General features: G+C 35.8%; 1 protein-coding gene across 1 annotated transcript in view; it reads right to left on the bottom strand.

Moving 5' to 3' along the window:
• SGIP1 (SH3GL interacting endocytic adaptor 1) overlaps window positions 1–22,444 on the bottom strand; it is a gene marked incomplete at its 5' end in the record, with an annotated part of 89,229 nt that overhangs the window by 61,150 nt on the left and 5,635 nt on the right. The window contains 7 exons of the mRNA XM_088153400.1: window positions 449–473; window positions 1,486–1,497; window positions 4,209–4,220; window positions 11,162–11,337; window positions 11,850–11,904; window positions 14,805–14,861; window positions 18,617–18,694. Of these exons, the coding sequence (XP_088009526.1) occupies window positions 449–473; window positions 1,486–1,497; window positions 4,209–4,220; window positions 11,162–11,337; window positions 11,850–11,904; window positions 14,805–14,861; window positions 18,617–18,694 (415 nt within the window). The remainder of the gene's footprint in view (window positions 1–448; window positions 474–1,485; window positions 1,498–4,208; window positions 4,221–11,161; window positions 11,338–11,849; window positions 11,905–14,804; window positions 14,862–18,616; window positions 18,695–22,444) is intronic.

The following is a 22,444-nucleotide window of genomic DNA, read 5'->3' on the forward strand; positions in this document are numbered from 1 at the left end:
CTGTTATCTCTCAACATAATAAAAGATTTCATAAATCATTTCAAGTGAGATTAATTATGCCCCCAATCTTGGACAGTACTCCATGAGTTCTGATTAATATTTCACTTATATCCAGAGAAGTATATATATTTTTAGGGCCTATTGATCTGGCTTGTGCAATCAGTTAACTGCAAATTCTCCATGTGCATTTTGATTTAAATGCATCATTTTAATGAGACCATCAAAGACTATTAATTATATTTATGCATTCATACAAAATTTCATAACAGCATGTAGAAAAGTGTCCTCAATCTGTTTTGAGGACTATATTACTAACATTGTGAATACAATCTTTCTTGTGAATTAGCTGTTGCAGTTATTTTAGCATGTGAAAATTATGAAAGAATTCCATCCTATCTAATGCATATTCACCAGTTTAAGTCCAACATGTTTTTAAAATGATACTTACTAGATAAGTTCCTCTTAATTGTACCCTAAAATTAAATACAGAAAACTACAGTTTAGAATTAAAGGATTATATTTACATAAATGGAACACTGCTTTGTTTTGAAATACTGAAAAGCCATAGGAAAATAACATTTGTAAAATAAAATATACATTAAATTGGGTTCATACAGTACACTTTGTGTGTTGGTGCAATTCCTTTGCCAGTTTATTCATTCACCCATATTCACACAAACATGCATTTTGAACAGAGGTGAACAGTAAATGTTACAAATGTACTACATAACCATTTCTAGTTGTTTTAGAACAATTACCATACACACTCAATTTGCTAAAAAATCCTGATCCTGGACAACCTGTTTACTGCCCTAGAGCTAGTTGATACATTCACAAAATCTCATTTGCTTGTACATTGGCTTATGTCTAAATTTTTTAAAATAAAAACCTAGACTGTAATACTGAAGAAGATAGAAAGAAACCATCAAAACAGAAAATAGAACACTCTGAAAGTATGAAAAAGAAACCGTGTGTGTGTGTGTGTGTGTGTGTGTGTGTGTGTGTGTGTACTTTTGCATATGCAAAAGGTGTTCTTACATGCCCTTCTGTTACCTTCTGATATCAGGATAAATGGTGACAATGGATTGGATCCAAATTGATTATTCTGTGACACATACTGTACATTCCTGCGTGTGTTTTTCAAGACAGCTCTTTTCTGGCTTCCTATTCTTTTCAAATCATATTCCATGGAATATTTTAACCCCAGAAAATGAGGCAATAACATCACATTTCAAGGAAGAAGGATGATCAAGAAGAACAGAATGACCATGAGTGCAGTAGAGAAAGTTTTAAAGAGAATGAAAATGGGAAATACTATATTTCTTAGCCAACCTGATCTGTAAAGTCTGGCAAGAATTGTTATCTCCCAAACACTCTCTTCAGGATATGGGAGGCATATTCCTCAAATAAATGTAAACTAATCCTATCTTAAATAATCTGTAATCATTTCTGCCATTCATGTTTCAGCATGAATACATGACTTACCGGGCTGCGTCTCTGTGATCAGCAAAAAGGAAGAGAGAACAGATACCTAGTCAGAGAGTGAAAGATCAGTAGTAAAATGGCTTTGGATGATATGAGGTCTTCTAGCTTCACAAAATGACAGTTTCAAAACTATTTTTCCTCAGATAGTTCTCTTCCCAATTCCATTTAAGTTCTTGAGCCTGTCTAAAGTTCATTTTAAAAATAAACCTACACTATAAAGCTGTTTGCAGGAACAACATCAAGAGAAAATCCACATTTGCTTATTTTATTCCACATTTTTATTGTTAAAAGCAGTTACAGATCTTAAATTAATTAAAATTAATTAAAAGTCAGATTAATTAATCAAGAACCATATCTTCATTCTTTACAGAATAGGCCTTTATAGGTCTTGGGAAGCTCAGGAGACTGGCCTTTTGAAATTTGCAATTACTCCAAGTACTTTTTTGGAAATACAAAAATATGTGCATTAACTTAAAAAATGTCTCTGGTTTTTGCTTCCTTTTCATTATCATTGGGGACAGGGAAAAACTTTACTGATGAGGGAGACATATATTTTCAGCTTCTTGTCTTTTTAATAAATTGGCAAGTATTCCTTGTGTTGGAAAAGGCCAAACTATGGAGTTAAATATTCTACCTTTTTCCCCCCCCCGAAAAACAGAGAACACACTTCGGATGCTGGCAATACTCATGTAACCATACTATTTTCTCTGGGCTCCATTTAACAGTATAGTAGCTATGCTCAGTAAATAATTTATATAAAACATTGAATATTTTGAAAAGCTTAAACCTACAGCAAATAATTCTTAGATGACTGATGGTTGGCAACACTGAAACTTTTACTATATTGTTTTCCCTTCAGAAACCCTGTTTCAAAGAAGCTATGTTCTCACTGGAAGGGTAAAGTATCTATTCTTATTTTTCTCTTCCAACAAAGCCATTAACAGGTTCAAGACCGCAGGTTCATTTCTATTTGAAAACTGTAGAATAAGCTTTTTTTTTTCATGCTAGTGAAGGCCATGCAACAATGTCTGAGAATCTGCAAAATTGAAAAGGCTATCAAATCTCATAACTGAATCTTTCCAAAGTGCTTTACCTGATTAAACCAAATTTGAAAATAAGAATGGGGACTGTGTTAATCAAAGTGACTGGAGTGGATGGCTCAGATAATTCTGAGATTTGATAGACTTTTTGATTTTGCAGATGCTCAAACATTGTTGCAGCTTTCTTTCCATATATGATTAAAACTGAGAGGGCTTGCATAGTGGAATTGGGTGCCTAATACCAACAGGAATAATCAGTGAGATTTATACAGAACTATCAGAATGCTTAGGGACTACTGTTCTGCTTTTGATGTGTTCTGTTAGAATTTGTTTAGGCAGGTCCAGGCTTGTTTTGAAGAAGAGAAACAGAAAGAAAGGAGTTTTATTGTAAAACTCAATAAAAGTTGAAATTTAAAAATCTAGGTTGCTCTTTGTTATGTGATTTTTCTTTTCCCCAATACATAACGCTTACATTATCTTTCCTTATGTCTCATTCTATTTATTATATCTGTAGTTAAGTTCTTGTTAGTCTCTATGTCCAGTCTGTCTGTAATTCTTCAGCTCACTGAGACCCCTATTCTCCCAAAATAGGGAGGATCTGTTATTTCTGTTTCTTCACTGTGTGAGTGGTTTGAGACAGTGTGCTTTGCTTTTATATTATTCCATATAATACAAACTATTCTTTATACCATATATGTTATTTACAAAAGAGTGATAATACATATTTCTTATACCTTTTTAATATTGCTGCATAAGCTACATCTAATGTGTTCCTGGAAGAGTCTAACTTTGCCACTGAGGCATGCTAACACGTCTCCTAGTCTAGAAGAGCATGTGTTTACAACAGTAGTAAATTCTTAAATCTTTAGTAACAGCTTTTTTAAAAAAAAAATAATTTGGAATAGGACACTTGATGAATTCAGTGCAATTTCTCTATAGGTTCTTTGCTGGACAATTTTGAAGCTTCTGTGCCTTTTCATTTCCTATCCCTGCTACCTCTGCCTTTAAAGACATTCAGTAAGAATATTTCAACACTTCAGTGTGTTGAACCTTTGAACTTATCTGGTGAAACTTTGCAGGCTTAATATTTTCTAAAACATCTTCTATTTGTGCTATTTTCTCTCATACTCAAAGGGAGACTGATGATTCTTTGATGCTTCCCCATCATACTGAATGATCTTTTATCTTCAAATCTTTTATCAAGCTGAACCTCAAAAGTTCAAAATGAATTTTGTTGCCTTTGAATCTCACATCTCAGATTTGAATCTGATCTTGCCAACTACAAATCTTCCCCAACCTCCAATTTATTCCGACAACTCTATAAGGAGGTTAGCTGGAGAGGTGACACCTGGCCCAAGTGACCAATAGGTCTGCATGGATGACATGGTTCCTGTTTCTTCAGGGAAAGCAAGTGGTTCAAGTAACATGCAGCCATTCTCTACTCTTAAATTCCCATTAGTGCTGCTGACAATGTGTAGGGAAGAACTGTGCTTACTATTCAGAGCCTATCTTCCCAAACCTATCCTTGGTTTCTTCCTTCTTGTGAAATGATGTGAAGATGAACAACCAGACAGCACTACCCTCCCAGATACTACAAAGTCTGTGTGTATGTGTGTGTTCATGTGTATAATATTATTGTTTACATCCAATAAAATTAGAGTATTAGGGAATAAGACTTCTTACCGGACTTTTCCTCTGCAAAATGCATTAAGATAAAGAAGAGAAAAAAATAGGCATTTTCCACTGTACATAAAGCCATGGAAAAAATAATGAAGAGTTCATGAAATGACACATTAAATATTTTACAGATCAGTCCTAAAGACATTTGTTCAGAAATCTTTCAAAATTAATTTTAGTTAAACTTACTTCCAAAATTCCAATGAAGATAAATGTGTAACTATGAAAAAACTAGAAGTTTTATTACCAAATACAAAAGAGAAATTCAAACAGAAATGGGCATTAGTAATATGCATAGACTCTGCATACTTATTCAGAAATACATTGCAATAGGATTAAAGAGGTTTGCTATAAAGTAGCCTTCCCTAGCCTGGACATTTTCTGAATTTATGGTCCTCAACTTCCAGGATGCCCAGCAGTGGCCAAGGTTGCTGGAGAATTGTGTAAGAAGATGTTCACACCTCCGGATAATACCCAGAATGGAGAAGACCATTTTAACATAAGTTTGTATAGAATTATAGCATTAAAACATTGCAAACCCCCAATTTCTCATTACTGACATACACTATAATATTTCTCAATTAATGTGTAATTAATTAGCTTAATTACTAATTAAAAACAAGTAAATGTGATGGACACTAATGATCTTCTGTAACTTATCAAAGAGACTGAACACATTTTCATTATTTTTGTGTTATCTTATTTGCCTCTGATCAATCAGAAAAATTTTAAATTTAAAATGAGTTCCACCATTATCCATGCACATTTTTAAAGAAAAAATGGTGCTATAGCTGCTTTGTTAAACTGCCAATTACTCCAACTTCCTGCTAATATTGTTGACTTGACAAAAGTAAATGTTTAAGAAATACCAGTCATAGGTTATTATCCTGAGCAAGATTTATCCTGGCTAAGAAGTACAATAAAATAGAAGACGTATTGGTTCCAGATAACATGGGATGATAAATATAGTCCTAAATAAAGCTGTCAGATTTTTCTCAGCTTAAGCAGGCTCAGATCTTACGCATATCTACTCAGATGCAAGACGTACTGAATTCAATGAGACTTGCTTGCAAGTAACGCTGCAGTTTGGCAGTCAGAATCTATTACACAATTTAATCGAGAAGAAAACTTACTGATTACGTATTAGAACAGCACATTTCCTTTGGCCATCAAACAGAATCCAATTACAATTCAACAGAAAGCTATAAATACTAATTCCGCCACTAGATACAACAAAATGAAACCTCTGCTGCGGTCTCATTTTCAGTCCACAACTGTTTGCCATCTGCTTAAGCCAGTGTTGTCCAAACTTGGCCACTTTAAGATGAGTGGACTTCAACTCCCAGAATTCCCCAGCCAGCATGGCTGGCTGGGGAATTCTGGGAGTTGAAGTCCACTCATCTTAAAGTGGCCAAGTTTGGACAACACTGGCTTAAGATATGAGAGGAGTTAGTTGAGAAGATAGTTCTTCTTTGCCAAAACACCACAAAAGGGTTTAAACTAAACTGTTCTTTTCTGTCATATTTCAATTCCTAGCTATTTCCCCCATTCTTTTTACTTTTAGATACTGCAGTAGGTTAAAAATGTTACTTGCTCCCAAGTGCAACCTCCTCATATTTTTCTACATTTGAGCAGATGGCCATTGTTTAAAGTAGACTAAGGGGTACAGCAAGGCATTGCTAAGTCTATTAGAGTAAGTAGGAAGAAGGGAGGGAGAGAAGAAGAAATGACTAGCATAGTCACAGGTAAAAATAGGGCACATTGGTCTTTTCTTCTTAATCTATCAGTGTTGAATGAAAAGAATTCTCAATGATGAGGTGATTTTTTTCTAAAGGTTGGCAAGAAGACCCTCTCACAAAGATTATTTTGTTAACAAATCACCTTGAAGAACCTATCCATGCCTCAGATTAAACAAACAAAAAACCCTAAGAACATAAAAATCCACTAATCACGTGAAATACATGAACAGCCCCTCCTCATACACACTCACCACACAGAAACACACCCCATCATCAAGTTTTCTTGGTAGAAGAAATAATACATCCCCTCATCCCATAAGACAAAAATCCAGTTGCTTATAATACATTATTGTTGGGCTAATCCGAATGTGACAAAGGAGAGCAAATAGTTGCTATTATTGCTGTATTTAACAATTTCTTTGGTAACATTTAAAGTAACATAAGGGGACTGGTGAAATATTGAGATGGCTCCTGTGTAATTAACACCTCCTCTTCGCCTAATCTCTTTTTTATTCTGTTTTTAGTTTTGTGCCTTTTATAATTGAAAAGTTTTTAATATTAATATTAATTTGTATATTTTGTTTTTAATTTGTTGTACGCCGCCCAGAGTCACTTGATTGTGAGATGGGCGGCTATATAAATATGATAAATAAAGAAACAAACTGTACAAGTGCTACAGCCAGTGATTCATGATATTACAACAATGTATGTTCGAGGCAAAATTTTAAAATAGGTTATATTTCTTGTAAAATAAATTCAATAGCAAAATGCCTGAAAATGGCTTGAAAATACTGTAGCTCTTCTGCTTTCTTAATGAGGATTAAAGAAAGACATGAAAAAAATCCATTTTAGAAAGATTTACAGCTAACTGATACGATACAACCATCATCCATATGTCCACCCCTAACTCATATAAAGTGGGAATGGCTTCTTGTTTAATAACAAAAGGAATATATAGAAGAAACGCTTTGTACCAGCCTTTCCTTTTAGGTTTAACAGGGCAAATTTTCTCCATTCCTGTCTGGACAAAATACTGGACAAAAGTAGCTGGAGTAATTTCAGTCCTGATGTTGGTTTGGCTCTGCTTCTTTTCAGATGCTGCTTTCCGGCAAGAAACAGAGACTGGCAGTGGGTTTTCAGCTCATGGGCCATCTAAACCCTGGTAGCAGCACTAATAGTCATATATTCAGGAGCAAGAGAAGAAAATGCTAGTTATCTAATCAACATTTCATATTTCCCCTACTGTATTGTTCTTATGCTGGTTTAGATAGCCTTTCAACTCCCTGGAGCAGTTTTAGAGGCGGCTGCAGGGAAAGGAGAAATCAGCAAAAAAGTCTTCCTTTTTCCAAATGTTTGAAATTCTATTTAATGTACACCTGGGTCTAAATTCATTACATATGCAAGCACATTCTCCCATATATATATTCAATAAGTATAATTCTCCCTTGCTAAATCAACTAAAAGTAAGCTGGCTATTAGAGAAGGAGAGAATCTTTAGACCACCATAATAATATTGCAATTACTATTTACTTCTGTAATACTACCTGAGCAAACAAACCTCTTTTGAAATATTTTTTAAAAGATGTCCTTTCTCATGAATTATATTGCAATGGTTAGAATCAACATCTATGCTCATACATCTGTGAAGGAGAAAACTCCTCTAAGAAACAAAACAAGTTTTTGAAAAAGCCAATCATATTCTAACTGAAAATACCAAAAAATATAAGGATTTCAAACGATCATATCAGTTTAGTGCTTGCCACTTTTTCTCATATGATCTAAATTTTAGCCAAGAAACTAAAGGACATTCATCAAAGCGTTATCAGTGATTTGGGGGAGTAACCAATCTAATTATTAATTAATTAATTAATTTGAATTCATTAGCCACCCAACTCCAATGGACTCTAATTATGGATTGATCACATTTTCTTACAAACAGTGCAATAGAAAATGGAAAAAGTGGTGCCAGTCAGAGGATTTCTTATACAGAATGCCCAGTTATGACAATATAATATTGTCACAGTGAATTTTCAGTATGACAAATTCTCTGATCAAGGTAGCATGATGGAGTACAACTCACAGGAACTTTAGAAAAATCCTCTTTTTTGCCAAAAGCAGAATTCCAAAATAAATATACAATGTTTTTGCCCATAAGATTGAATTCAAATGCTGCTAACCAAGGGATGTTACTTCTATTAGTCAAGAGAATGCAGCATTTTATTTAAATGTTCCAGAGATTTTAACTTATCATACAAACAGATATACACACAATACATCTCACCAATATAAAGTGTAGCCCCACTCAATTTAAAGGAATGACATTAGGTTTTCTAGGTTTTCTTTTGCATAGTATAGTTATAAAGCTATTTAAATGATTCTTCTCAGCATCCTGTGTTCATGAAAAGCACTAGAAGTTCCTTAAATTGTATGGCATCAGTTGATGAGGAAGTTGTATTCTCTTAAATGCAACAAAGTCATCATTCTGATTAACAGCTTCCATGTCTTCCACAGTCCAGGAAATGAGTGTTACAAATCACCTCTTGAACTTGATTTCCATATACTACAATATAACACACTGTTGTCTCCAAACCCAGCTGCATTAGCCTGGTGACTTCATAATGACTGCAATACTCATTTATTGAAATAAAGACCAGCACACTACACATATACACAAAGCATAAAAGTTGGACCTTCGTGCAGCAGTAAATTACAAAGGCATAGATGTTATCCCAAACACTAGGTTTCAAACAATTTGCATGATTTGGTTTAGCCAAATTTGTTTCCAGCTCTGTGTTACAAGAATGTTGCTGGATTCCATGTTGTTAAAGTCAAATGATAGAAGAAATGCAACTGCTAAAACAAAGCCATATCTTTTGTTCAACTGGAAATTCAAAAGCTTTATGCAATTATGTCAAGTAGAACACTATTATTTACTACTAATCATTTCTTAAAAATTGTATTAGTAATAGTTACTTGGGGACCATTTGGGGGAATGTTGCAATTATCCTCTTTTTATACTGCAGTATGCATTTTGTCGTGGCTTTTCCACACAGAATGGCAAGGATACTACTATTATGAAAGTGATAAACTTGTAGAGTTGCAATTCATTTACATAATTTTTGAGAAGGGGGAATGATATTAAAATGATTCATGTCTAAAGTAAATATATAAGTATCTACCTGATGAAAAAAATCACCCCAATGAGACACTTTTGAGACAATTAGAAGTTAACTACCTGTATGGGGTGAAAATAAGAACTACTTAGCGTTTAATGAATTAATCATCATACTAAGCAGAAACAAATCCCAATGAAAAATCCTGTGTTGATATACTGTTCTACTAGCTCTATTTGGACAGAGAAACCTTGACTGGCTGTAATATAGTTCATCCTTAGGTATCTGCCAAGAGCAAAGTCTCTGCAAGAGGGTGTTCTGACATAAGACCACTGGACCTACTGTATACCTCCTGTTCACAACTGAATCATACTTATTCACATTGCCTTTTTCCAGGATGTCAGCTATGTGCTACATTGGAGAAAGAGGGCATTACTTTGAGGAAGAGGAAAAATTTCTTAGGATGATAAGCAGATATGCATTTCTGAAGATGGGGTTCTTGGTAGAAATAGAGTTATTACAAATTCAGAAAGCTGGGTTTATGAGGAGCGTGTGGATCACATGGTGACTTGGCTACCCAATGTAAGGGTTGGAAGACTATCATATGTCATCTAGATAACTTGACAGTGTTCAGAAGCAGTGATCATGCTCCACAACTCTATTAATGACACTGACACACCTCCAATGTTTTCACGCAATTCTGGAAGCCAAGCGTGGAGAGGTAATTGCAAGGTGAAAGGCAGGAGCTCTAAAGTTGCTTTCTCTGAAATGCTACTTATTCCACATGCAAGACTAACCAGATTTTTTTTAAAAAATTAAGAAATACCAATGTTTTGATAAGAAAATAATGTATGGTTTTGGATATTAAATTTGTTAGGGACAGAGAACATTGTGGAATAAGCAGTAACTGTGCAAAAGGGACAGTTTTCACCTGCACCAAAATGGAATAAGTTCATTTGTGTTTAACATGAAAAAGGTGACACTGTAGCAGCTTTTAAATTGCCCCCTACAGGGGTGGGGTGGGGTAGAGAGAAATAAATAGCTGCTAAGAAGCATGCAGTCTGAAATGAATCTCTTTGGAATCTAAGGGGGAAAACTGATCACCCACATGGGATCAGTAGGTAATAAGCCACAAACACAAAACACATTAGTCAGACAGATTCCTAAACATACTGAGAGAGAGACAAAGCTAGAATGGGGACACTAATGGTCTCTATCTCAAGCCAAGATGGGAAAACTGAATGCTTAATTTTAAAGGAGAACAGAGATACAGAAATCGTAACAAAAACCACAGAACCCAGTCATCTCTGAACACAGAGGCTACAGAGAGGACCTACTGAGACAGTGCTATAATAGAGAACACCATGTCAGTCTAGACATTTCCAACAAATTGGACTTCTCACAGAATTTCTGTGGCTAAAAATATCAGGTCTTGAGAATTCTTAAATTTGTAGGTTTGCTTTGCACTATTGAGAGTGAAAGGTATTATTGAGTTCCAAGGGACAGAGTGATGCTAATCATCACTCCTGCATCTTATAAAGACTTAGATCTCTTATTCTGACTTCTGGAGATTTCTAATGACGTTCTTCATTTTCCTATCCCTGGATCCCTTTTGGGTTCACCCCTGATTTCCAATAACTGATATAAAAGGGGGAGAGCAAAGAATTCAGCCCAGTGTAAAAAAATTTAAAAATCTCTGAATTGTGGCCATTGCAAGACTATTCTGAATACATAAGTCATTGATAAGTGACCTCTTACTTCTCATGCAAATGCTTTTCAAAATGCTTTTTAAAGTATAGATCACATCCATGTCATTTATTCATTTCAAAAACCATAACAGCAGAATGCATAGAAAATTGCTGCAAGTTCTTTAAAATGTTCTTTAAAAGATCTGTCAAAAATGCCAAGCGGCTGTAGAAGCCATGATGTTTTTTACCGTATCTTAAACCTAAAATAGTTTCTAGGAAGCCCTGATGCTGTGAAATACTTGACAAAACCAAGTTTTGAGGAAATGAATACCATAAATGATTGTATGACCACCTGGAAAATGAGCAAAATACAGTATGGGAATTCTTATGAAGTAACAAATTAAAAATACTCTGCTTACCACTGGAGAAGGTGAAAGTGCAATATTGCCTATAGAAGCTTTCAGTTCATCAACAGTTGCTGCACTCTTAAGAGTATCTTTAGATTGCAAAGGTTTAATCTTAATATTGAATTTCTTGTGTGCCTCCTCTTCCTCTTCAGATTCACTTGAAGAATAAAAGTGCTTTCCTTTGGTAGGTAGATCACAGTTAAAGAGAAATGCAACCAATCCATAGACTACAATGTAAGCTTATTCAGTTTCAAGATAGACCTACAAGGCACAAGTTCTAAATGAATGGCACCATTCCAGAGGTCTTAATATACATTTCAATTCCACCTACTGAAATTGGAAGCAAAGCTCTAAACTTAGAAGGGGAAATCTGACAGTGCTAAGGAGCCCCAGAGAGCCTTGTATATGGCCCATTGTGGAGAGCAGATGGCGGCTGGAATCAGGCAACCTCTTGCCTGTAGCACAATACACATTTGCAGGGAACCCAGGACTAAAAATGATGGTGACATTGGATTCCCACTCTTCTCTCCCTGTTGGCCTTTAAGGTTAATTTTTCTCAATATCAGAGAATTCAGACATTGGGAATATCACATGACTGAGTTTTGAGAAGGAAGGGGCTGGGAATTCTGGAAGTTGTAGCTAGCTCATCTGGGGGCCACAAACCTGAGAAAGGAAATTGCAAATTAAAAATAAAGGATATAACCTGGTTCTTCTGGTCTGATGCTGTAGCCTTCTTCATCAAGTTCAGGTGAGTTCTGGTACAGCAAATACAGTGAAGGAGTTAGAATTTGCAAACATTCTTTTCTTTTTCCCCTTTTTCTCAAAATCTCATTAATGAGGCCATTTATTTATTTATTTATTTATTTATTTATTTATTTATTTATTTCGAGCATTTATAAGGCCACCTAATTCAAACAATTGTGCACAACAAAAATAAACATTATCAGAAAAGAAACCAACCATATATCATTAAAAAGTAGTCCAATATATAAAATGGTGAAGCAATTTTTTCTATTAAACATTTGATGTATGTAATAGCCTCCCTGTAGTGAAAGCTTATCCAGGAAGCTTTTTGTGGCCATATTATAAAATAGCTCTATTAACTGCTCTAGTTTCTGCATGGAAGGAGGAAGGTGAACATGAATCCTTTAATTACATAAAGAATTAATCAATAAAAGAGAATTGCATTTGTAGATTTTGGGGCTACCCAGTTATAGACTTTGCATTTCTAGTTCTTAATGGAATTGCATTTCCCTTGACAGAACTAGAATGCAGTTTGAGGGTCTTCCTAGACTCCTGGCTCCTACTTGAAGAACACCTCTGCACACTTTCTTCTTATGTACTCATTACACCCATTTCTGGTCTAGGACAGTTTACGCACAATCATTCATGCCTTAGTGACTCTTATGTGGACTGTTGCAATGAACTCTATATGAGACTGCCCTTGAAGACCATTCAGAAGCTACAGCTGGTGCAGAATGTGGCAGCAAATAGTTATTGGTCCACCTCAATAAGTCCATGTAACACCACTACTGTGTAAGGTGCACTGGATACCAGTGGGTTTCCAGATGCAAATCAAGTTGTGGTGATTATCTATAAAGCCCTACATGGCACAGGAATTGGCTATTTGAGGGACCATTTGACTCCAATTATTTCTGCCCAACCTACAAGATCTGAGAGGGTTGGCATATTCCAAATCCCATCAATTAAACAACGTCACCTGATGGAACCCAGAAGCCATGTGCTATGGAACAGCATCCCTTCCCTCACCAAGATTTAGCTGGTCCCAACCTTGTTGGTCTTTAAAGACCTGGATCTTCCTCTGGCACTGGACCAGGTAGACATATGAGTCTGCTAGTAATGTAATTTTATTATTCTGTTTTGTTCCCGACAGGGTATTTTATTTCTTTACTATTGTTTTTGTATTATAATTTTTTGAAACCCTGTTAGCCATCCAGAGTCACTCTGTAAGTGACCACATACATTAAATACATACATACACACATACATACATTTTACTATATGTCATTTAGTTTACAGACAGTAAACATAAAAATAATATTTTAATCCAATCACCTAATCTCCTAAAGGATATCTTGCAAAATAGTATTAATATGTATCTATGGTGTTTGTGACACACAGATATTTCTCTACCTAACAAAATAAAGAATACACAGAGGGATAAAGACATACAGTATATGATGAGGGATTAAACAAAGAGACATACTGTATCTTGCCTGATTCAGCTCTGCAAGTACTAAAGCAAAAATTATAAGCATGTGTATATAAATGCTTAACTTCTTTTCAATTTAAGTTAAAATGATTTCAGGGAAAATTTTAATTTCTTCTATGTGGATGTCTTTCATACTAGCAATATAATCTGTCTGAAACTGAGCTCTCTATAATTGCTTTTTAATGTTTTATAGATTTTATTTTCAATTTGTCTGAGACAAATTTGTACAATCTAATTAACGCAATGATGTAAATATATTCTAGCATAGAGATGGAGCCACTGTTCAAAGCAAGGAGGCTTAAACATGCAAGCTCTTCTGCTTCTGCATAAGTGCACAGAATCAAGATAGATTCTCACAGACACTTACAGCAACACAACATGAGTGGAACAATCCAAATGGATGTGAATGGAAAACACCACTTCAGAGCCTTGCTGGTTTACTCCAGCCAGGACAAGGGTGGATGTATGGATTTTCTCTGCATAATTAGGAAAAGGAGCCCAGCTACACAATTGTCAGTACATCAGCATCAGGAATTTGGAGGACAACTGAGGATTGCTGTCATGGTGAGTGGGAAGGCTTTGAAATTTTTCAAGTGCACTTGTTTATAATTTTTAGCAATGCACCTCCCCTCGTGCAGCTTCCCCCCAAACAAATGTTTTGCAGTATTTTTTGTTTCCAAATCAGTGAGTAGTGATCAGTTGGCAGTTTTCTTTGCTCAGCTCTTGGCCAGAGGTGAAGCAACAGTTGGGTGTTGACTCACAAAGATATAAACATGACTGCACTTGTACTGCCCTGATGTCACAATAGATACTAAATCAGTGAATACAGCTCAAATCAACCTTAGGTACATTTTAAACTGAATTGAGTAGGGATGGGAGACAGAAATCTGGTTATCTGGAAAAGTCCTAAATTTTTGCTCAGGTGAAGCCAGATTTATTTATTTATTTGGTAAATATATATAGCTGCCCATCTCACATGTGTGAGTAACTGAACTCTCATTGGCCAGCAGTTTGGGAAAGATAATAAAGTTCATTGTTATTTCTTCACTTCTCAATGTTCCAGGATAATCAGCAGAAATACATTCAGTTCCGCATCCTCTCAGTATGTTAACAAGTGGAGATTATTAGCAAGGGCAAAAATAGACATGGCTGATCTCTTCTGTACATAACCTATTATTTTCATGGGACAAAAATTCAATCCAGGCCAACTGTAGGGATGCATCAGGTAAGTGGATGTCTCAGCAGCATCCTTTATATTCAGGTATCGTTACTAATTTTGTGCTGATATGATAGGATAAGCTAAAAATATAATTCATAGTATCTGTGACACAATAATAAACATGCAAATAAGTAACCAGGTCTCACTGAGAACAAAGAATGTCTTAAAAGACTACTGTCAACAGTTTTTTTTTTTTTACTTACATATCTTTCCCAGTCAATCTCTGAATAAAATCCATTTGGAGCACCATTTGTTCTCTTCTGTAATACACAGTTAAAAAAAAGTTTTTGTTTTTGTTGTTGTTAGAAGAAAAACATCAAAATGCTCTAATTTCCTAGAAGTCATGAAAAAGTCAATGTTTTCAATGGGGGATGCCCCAAGACCTATCACTCCATTATTAATAAATAGAAAGGTAATTCCAGGTTCCTTACTTCTCTTTTGGAAAGTAACTTCCCATACTTGTACTCTTGAATATTCCACAGTTGAGAACCAGAGTAGGAATTGCAAGAAAATACAGTAATTTTCATTGGGAAAGTACAGTATTGTGGTATAAAGACAACTATGCAGGGGATGATAACTCAGTGGCAAAAAACCTAGATTTAATCCCTGGCACCTCCAGTTGTAGGATCATATAGCAGCCTTGTAGATGTCTTAGCCTAAGACACTGAAGAGCTGAAGTCATTGAGAGAAAGAATGCTGTGTTAAATGGACAAATAGCATGGCTTCGAATACAGCAGTTTCCTAGGTAGCAAATAACAAAGTTGAACAGATAAAAGCAAAAAATAAAATGAATATTCTGTATTTAAATTTAAACATTAAATTTTAACATTAAAATAGAAAACTCTTGATGTGTTTTATTTCCAGTGCCTTGAAAAGCAAAGCTGTCATTTGACTTAATCATATCATGAATCATTCACAAAATCCAACAAATCACAAAAATCACAAAATCATTGGGAAAAAAGGCTTCATAATGAAATCATAGAATCACTGATTGGGTGAGTTGGAAGAGATGTGTTGGTTGTTGAATTGTTTCATATATCCCTCTAGTTTGATACAGAACTATTGATGAGCACCCTTTGGATGTAGTGGTTCAATCAGTTGCAAGGCCACTTGACTGAGATAGTGTCTAGCCCATATTCATCTATTTAGCATTGTCAAAGGCACACTGCATCCACAACATTCCCTTGGTCTACCATACTATTCACTATAAAACAAATAAATTTAGTCTGCCCCAGTTTGTTTTTGACAAATCCATGCCGACTACTGGTGATGGTAGCATTCTTCTCTAAGTGGTCACAAAGATGCTGCTTGACAGTCTGTTGTTGTACCTTGCCCAGTACAGATGTAGTTTCCTGGGTCCTCTCTCTACCCCTTTTTGAACATTGGTTTTATCTTGGTTCTTTTCCAGTCTTAAAGCAGTGGTTCTCCAGGAATTAGAGTCAGCAGTTCTCTGCTGTCTTGGCCCTGAGACTTGAATTCACTTAAGTTAGCAGTTCAGATGGGATTCTTATTATGACTTTATTTATCTTAAATTGCATCCTCCCCTCTTTCCCCAATCATATTAGAAATGGCTCTCTCCCTCTTCTGAAGGAAAACAGATGCAGAAAGAAGATATTAAGCAGTTTGCCTTCTTATTCCCATGATTATTTCCCCACCTTTCCCATGAAACAGATCAACAGCTTACTTGACTATTCCTTTAATTCAGACATATCTGGAAAATTCATCTGAGTATATTTTGTATTATTGGCACCCTCATTTCATTCTGAGATTTTGTCTTTCTGGTTTCATCTCTACAGTCTCAAGCTACCACTTGGTACTCCTTTGTTACAAGCCTTAGCTTCCACTTCCTACACATCTCCTTTTTGTTTTTCAGCTTGTCACTGAGCTATTTACCCATAGAGGCCTCTTAAAAATTTCCCATTTTTCTTTTTCATCAGGTTTGTTTGGGTATGTGCTTTCTGTAATTTGCTTTTCAAAATATCCCATCCCTCTTCAACTTGTTAATCCTTTAAGATTTCAAGCCACAATATGTTGTCCACCTTTGCCTGAGTTCATGATAGTCTGCCTTCCAAAAGTCCATTGTATGGACTGACTTCTCTCACATGTTTCTCTCCTAAATGTCTCGTACTCCAATATAAGGTGGTCACTTTTCCCAAGGGGCATGACATCTTTAGTCCACTGACCAATTCCTCTCTATTGGTCAAGCATGCATACAAGATAGTAGAGCCCCTTCCAATTTCCAAAAAATGAAATTCTTAGCAAAAGAGCTCAGAAAAATATTATGTGGAAACTCTATTCCTATACAAGTTAGTTTTCCAGTAAAGATCACAATAGTTGAAGTCTTCCTCTTCTCAGCATTCTCTTCTGAGAACTCAATAAGTTGATCTAAAAAGGTATAATCCACATCTTCTGCCTGGATCAATAGCCCATAGTAAAATCCCATAACAGTGTCACGTTTGTTTGTTATGGAAATATTTTCAACTTCCATATTCAGGGAGATAACTGTCTTCCCAGACCTAGGGTTTCTCACACAGGAAGCCAGTCTGCCTGCTTTCTTTGAACCTATGACTCTTATTTGACCATGTCTCTTTTATACCTATCAAAGAAATATTTGCTTTCCCATGTTAAGATTCCCAGATCCTCCTGTTTGCTACATATCTCTATGCACTATGTACTACATACTGATATACAGACTCTGGAAACCAGGGATGTCTCAGTTCTGTGGTCGTCTTCTTGCCATGTGCTGAAGATTTCTGAGTAGCCTTTCCTGAGTAGTCTGTGCCTGTCTCCTAGTTCCAGTCTAGTTTAAAGCTCTCTTGATAAGGTTAGCAAGGCTTTTGCCAGACAATTTTTCTTGCTCTTCAGAGGTATGGCCCATCCCTTTCCAAGAGTCCCCTAAATTGGTGATATAAAATATGGCCTGGAAATCTAATACTTTTTTTTAACAGCACCATCTTTTTTGTCAGCTTTTCACTTCCAGGATCCTGCTTTCCCTTCTTGTCCCTTGACCTTCAAAAGTGGTTGCAAAGTGATTGCATACTTATACAGATACAGGTAGTCCCTGGGTTAAGAACACCTGGTTTAAGAATGATCCATAGTTAAGAACAGAGTCTTTTGTAGCAAAATTTCAGTTAAATACACAGTGATTCGCAATAAATACACAATGGTTCAAGTTCATTACACAATACTACTTACACAGTATTATACAGCTTACATACAAATTCAACTTAAAGACAGACATTGGTATGAAACTCGTTCTTAAACTGGGGACTACTTGTACATACATTTCAACATGTTGTTATTGTTCAGAGTTTAAGATATAAACTAGATATCCCATAATATTTACAGCACAAGTATCTTTAAGAAATGAGAGCCAGTTTGGTGTAGTAATTAAGGTGCTGGGCTAGAAACTGGGAAACTATGAGCTCTAGGCCAGCCTTAGGCATGAAAACCAGCTGGGTGATTTTAGGCCAGATACTCACTCTCTCACAGCCCAACCCATCTCACAAGGTTGATGTTGTGAGGAAAATAGGTGGGATTAGATAACAACAACAACAACAACAACATCCTATAATACTTAATTTTTTTGCATATAATGTGTGGAATCGACATGCATAATTTCATTTCAGAATATGTATTATTTACATAATATAGCTAGGTTTTTTTTTAATGAATATCATTTTTAAGCCAAGTTTCAGAGAAAAAGATGGTGTACTTGAATCAACATCAGTTAATTCCCCCTTCCCCAAAACACTAATTAGTATCTAAACAAATTAGGTGTGTATATGAACATGCAGTAGAAACACATAAGAACTGTACCTGTGTGTGTGTTTGTGTAAAAGTGAAGAGTTAGGCTTTCTATCTGGAGCACCAGTGGTGAGAGTACATTGAAATAAGTAACGTGAAGAATATCAAACATGCATTTGTGTATTTTAAAGAAAAGCAAAAGTCCTGCAGCTTAAACATTGTTTCAACCAACCCACTCGAAGCTTTAAGCCAATATTCACGTTCTTACCGAAACCGGTTTTCCGCCTTCCTGTGCACATTCTGGTTTGCTATTGAAGGATGGATCATGAGGATGAGGGCTGGGTGGCTGGAATGGATTTTGTTTTTTATAGAAAAAGGGTTAAAGTGTTTGGTGGTTTAACTTAAAAAAAAACACATGAAACTACATGGAGTAAGCAAGCTGAGAATGCACTTTATGAAGGCATTATTTGCCAAATTAATGTGGCTATCAGCAGACTATTTTGGAACATATAGTAGCACTCCATTCAGCAGAAATTAGGCCTTGTAAGGGAATTCAGCTGACAGATACCATGATTTTAAAGACCATCTCATGGACCATTAACAGAACATTATATTGCTATATATTTTAAAACCACACCTCCCCCCCCCCTCTTTTTCATCTGTCAGCAACCTTTTCAAGTTTTGAATTTCAATGCAATATACCTTTTGCAATTAAACTGGGCAGACCAATCTTAAGAATAGTTTAATTAAGCAAAATTTTAACTACCTAAAAGGAATGTGATCCTAAATTTATCCTGTTTTTATACATGAAAAATCAGTGGCATTTTTAAGTTAAATAATTTTGAATAGTTAGTTGCAGGAAAGATGGTATTTGAGGAAATGAAGTCTCTGTTTATTACCCAGTTTCTTATGACTATGATCATAAAAATGTTTTGCAATGGATTGTATTGGGTGACTCCTAGGTGGGATAGAAACTCTCAAAAATGTTGAGAGTTTGTTTTGTAAAAAAACAAAAAACAAAACTTGCTATCCTTACCTAAGGTCTTGCATAATTCTTTCTTATTTTCCTATAGAAATGCCCCACCTGCTCACAGCAGCACTGGGCTCATCATTCATGGGCCACTTCTCCTGCAGTGCTTCTTGGAATGACCATGCAATTACATGATCAATTAGGGAGCACTAAGGGAGAAGCCACCTCCAGAAACTTGCAATTAATCCTTGATTTACAAAATAAACAACCCTCCCTAGATTTAGGATTATGCACAGTATCAAACTTTCAATCTATGGACAAAATTCAGCCTTCCAGGGCTCTCCATCCTGCCACCATGAGCTCTGCAAAGATTCTGTATGTTCAAATAACAGAGCGTTCCTTTGGGGGCCACCCTAAAGACGTCCAACCTCACTTACCATTATATGTAAGTATGTGTGGGTATATGGATGGGTGACAGGAAAGCAGGGAGTCCACTGACTTTGGAATGACTCCATCATTATAGTCAGAGTAAACGTGTCCCACAAAGGAAGAAAAGTTCTTATACCACTTTAAGAGAGCTGACATTTAACACATATTCCATAACCATGGAATAGCAAATAATGTCATTTGAAATTGCAAAATTATTATATGAGAATATTCTTCCATGTCAGTACTAAAAGCCAGAAAAAAATAATTAGGTGTCACAGTGAACACACCAGGCTAAGGGTAGTAATGGTGAAGCCAGAACCAGAAAATAGAAGGCAGAAGTTATAAGGAAGCTGCATACTGTACTTGATAGCTCCCCTTGTTATTTTAAGCTTTCCAAAAATAGGATTTTGCTTGAAAATGGAAAGATGGGAGGAACAGAAAACTATACAAACACATTGTCAGTATGGCTGGTTCAATGGAAACCGTAATTGTGTGAGTCTATGCTGGTCTATGACTGTAATAAAGGTTTGATTTGATTTGAACTGTGTGAGTCAAACTCTAAATCATATGGAAAAACGATGATCAGGTTTCCATTTTTTAATTTTTTTGTTGCTGTTGTTAAAAATCATCTAATAAGCAAAATTGCAGAAAGTGGGAAGGAAAATGGATCAAGACAGCAGAGGAGATTTAATCTTTCCCCCCTTTTATTTCCTTAATATAAACTGCTTCTGCCCCCACGCTGCTAATAAGACATGGAAAGGGCAAAACACAGGTACTAGGGTATGTATCTGTAGGGGGATAAGGAGGGCAAAGACAACATATCTGTCATGACAGCATCATGTAAATGATCTGGCTTATGTATTTGCATCATACATTGAGATCCAAGAACACAACTGTGTCATTTGTGTGACAATGTCGTGCACATGCTATTTTTGATGTCACTATGGATTGTTACAAAGCCTATGGGTTCCACTTTCAGAATGACATAGGCAAGCTGGAATGTGTTTAAAGAAGGAAGGGCTGTATTTTGTCTCTTCCATGTCTAATAGCAGGTCTAGGAAACCAATCAACTCTTCCTTGTGTTTAGACCAGTGATTCTTAAACTGGGGGTAGTTACCCAAGTGGGTAATCTGGCATAGCCTGGGGATAATGGAGCAGTAATTGCTTGTTTGGGAGTTAAGGATTTGGATTGGGACTGCTACTGCTGAGATGGTTGTTTAAAATAACAGAGCCTGGTTTTTGGGGGGAGGCAATGGCATTATTTGAGACTGGGAAAAGGGGTAATTGGGCCAAATAGTTCAGGAACCACACTGGTTTAGACTATCGGTACAGAGTAGACTACCATACAAATGGGATCTGAGGCCTGCAAATTTGGAAAGTCTGTGTCTTTTTTTCTTCTGCTGAACAGAGCTTTGACCAATTTGTTAAACAGAAGTGTTCCAAGTGTGGTCTGCTTTTGTTTAAAAACAAAAAGAAACCAAACAAAAAATTAAAAGCGCTTGACCAGACACAATGGGGATGCAAGAGGGTGTGTAGATGCTAGCATTTTTCAATCTATGGTTGCAACTACAAGCTTTTCTACACAATTCAGTTCTTCTAGAAATCATTGCTACTGGGCTGGAAAGGAATTATGTTAAGGTTGGAGGATTAAGGATCTTGGGTCAGATATTCAAAAAGTTAGGCTAGCAAAAATGTGCATTAGGGCCTTTCCAGAAGACAAAGTTAGCTCTAATCCAAGAGCAGTAGTGTGAAGTGTAGCTGTGAGGGAGCAGAGAGTATCTTGCCTCACAGAAGACACTTTTTAAAAAGCAGTTAGGAGGCATAATTCTTTTAAATTAATAAAACCTTATAAACGAAGAACTAAATTAAAATAAACCCTTTTTATAATAGAACATTACTTGAAAAAATGAAATAAAAACTTTATTTATGTTTACCACTTCTTAAAAAGGCTGAATACATGGAATTATGTAGAAGGGATTACACAAACTTTTTTTTAAAAAGGGGAAAAAAGCTTTCAATCAGAAATCATAATAAAAGAATAGGTGGAATATGCTGGTCATTAATGATGACCCAGATTATATATCACTCAGTCCACAGTTCAACCAATACAGCATTTCCAAAAAAGCAAGAAGGACATGCCAGTTAGAAGAACCCACATTCTCGAGTGACACACAGTATGCTGGAAAACGCTTTTTTCTGGACACCAGTTGGACTTCATGAATCCAGCTTATAACCAGTGTAATAGAAGTTCATTCACTCTTCAAAAAAGTATCATCTGGAAAGGCCCTTATGACTCATAATTTCTGGGTCTTCATTCTATTTGTGAAAATCTATTAAAGAACACTAGTCAACAATTACCCCCATTTTTTCTTAGCTTTTTCACCAGATAAATTTAAGGAAGTCTTCTAAAAGCAGGAATCAATATAAAACAAAGCTAAATTTGTATCTGAGCCCAACATTCTTTATTGCAAACGTAAAGTCTAATAGCCAAGAGGTAAGTTTCTTTCTAAAATTAGTTCTAGCAGAGATGAAAATCCTGAAACCATAAATAAAAGCAACAATAATTTAAGAGCAGCCCATTTCTCCTATTTCTATTTTCTCCTGGTTGTGATTACCTTCAGTTCATTTCCTCAATTGCAGAAACTGATTTTCCAATTTTAAATCTTGATCTGATAAATATTTTGAACTTTTTGTATA

The sequence above is a fragment of the Python bivittatus genome, unplaced genomic scaffold, assembly GCF_059951505.1.
Source record: "Python bivittatus isolate LINGU-HERP-01145 unplaced genomic scaffold, Pbiv_v1 ctg000700_np1212, whole genome shotgun sequence".
Lineage (NCBI taxonomy): Eukaryota > Metazoa > Chordata > Lepidosauria > Squamata > Pythonidae > Python > Python bivittatus.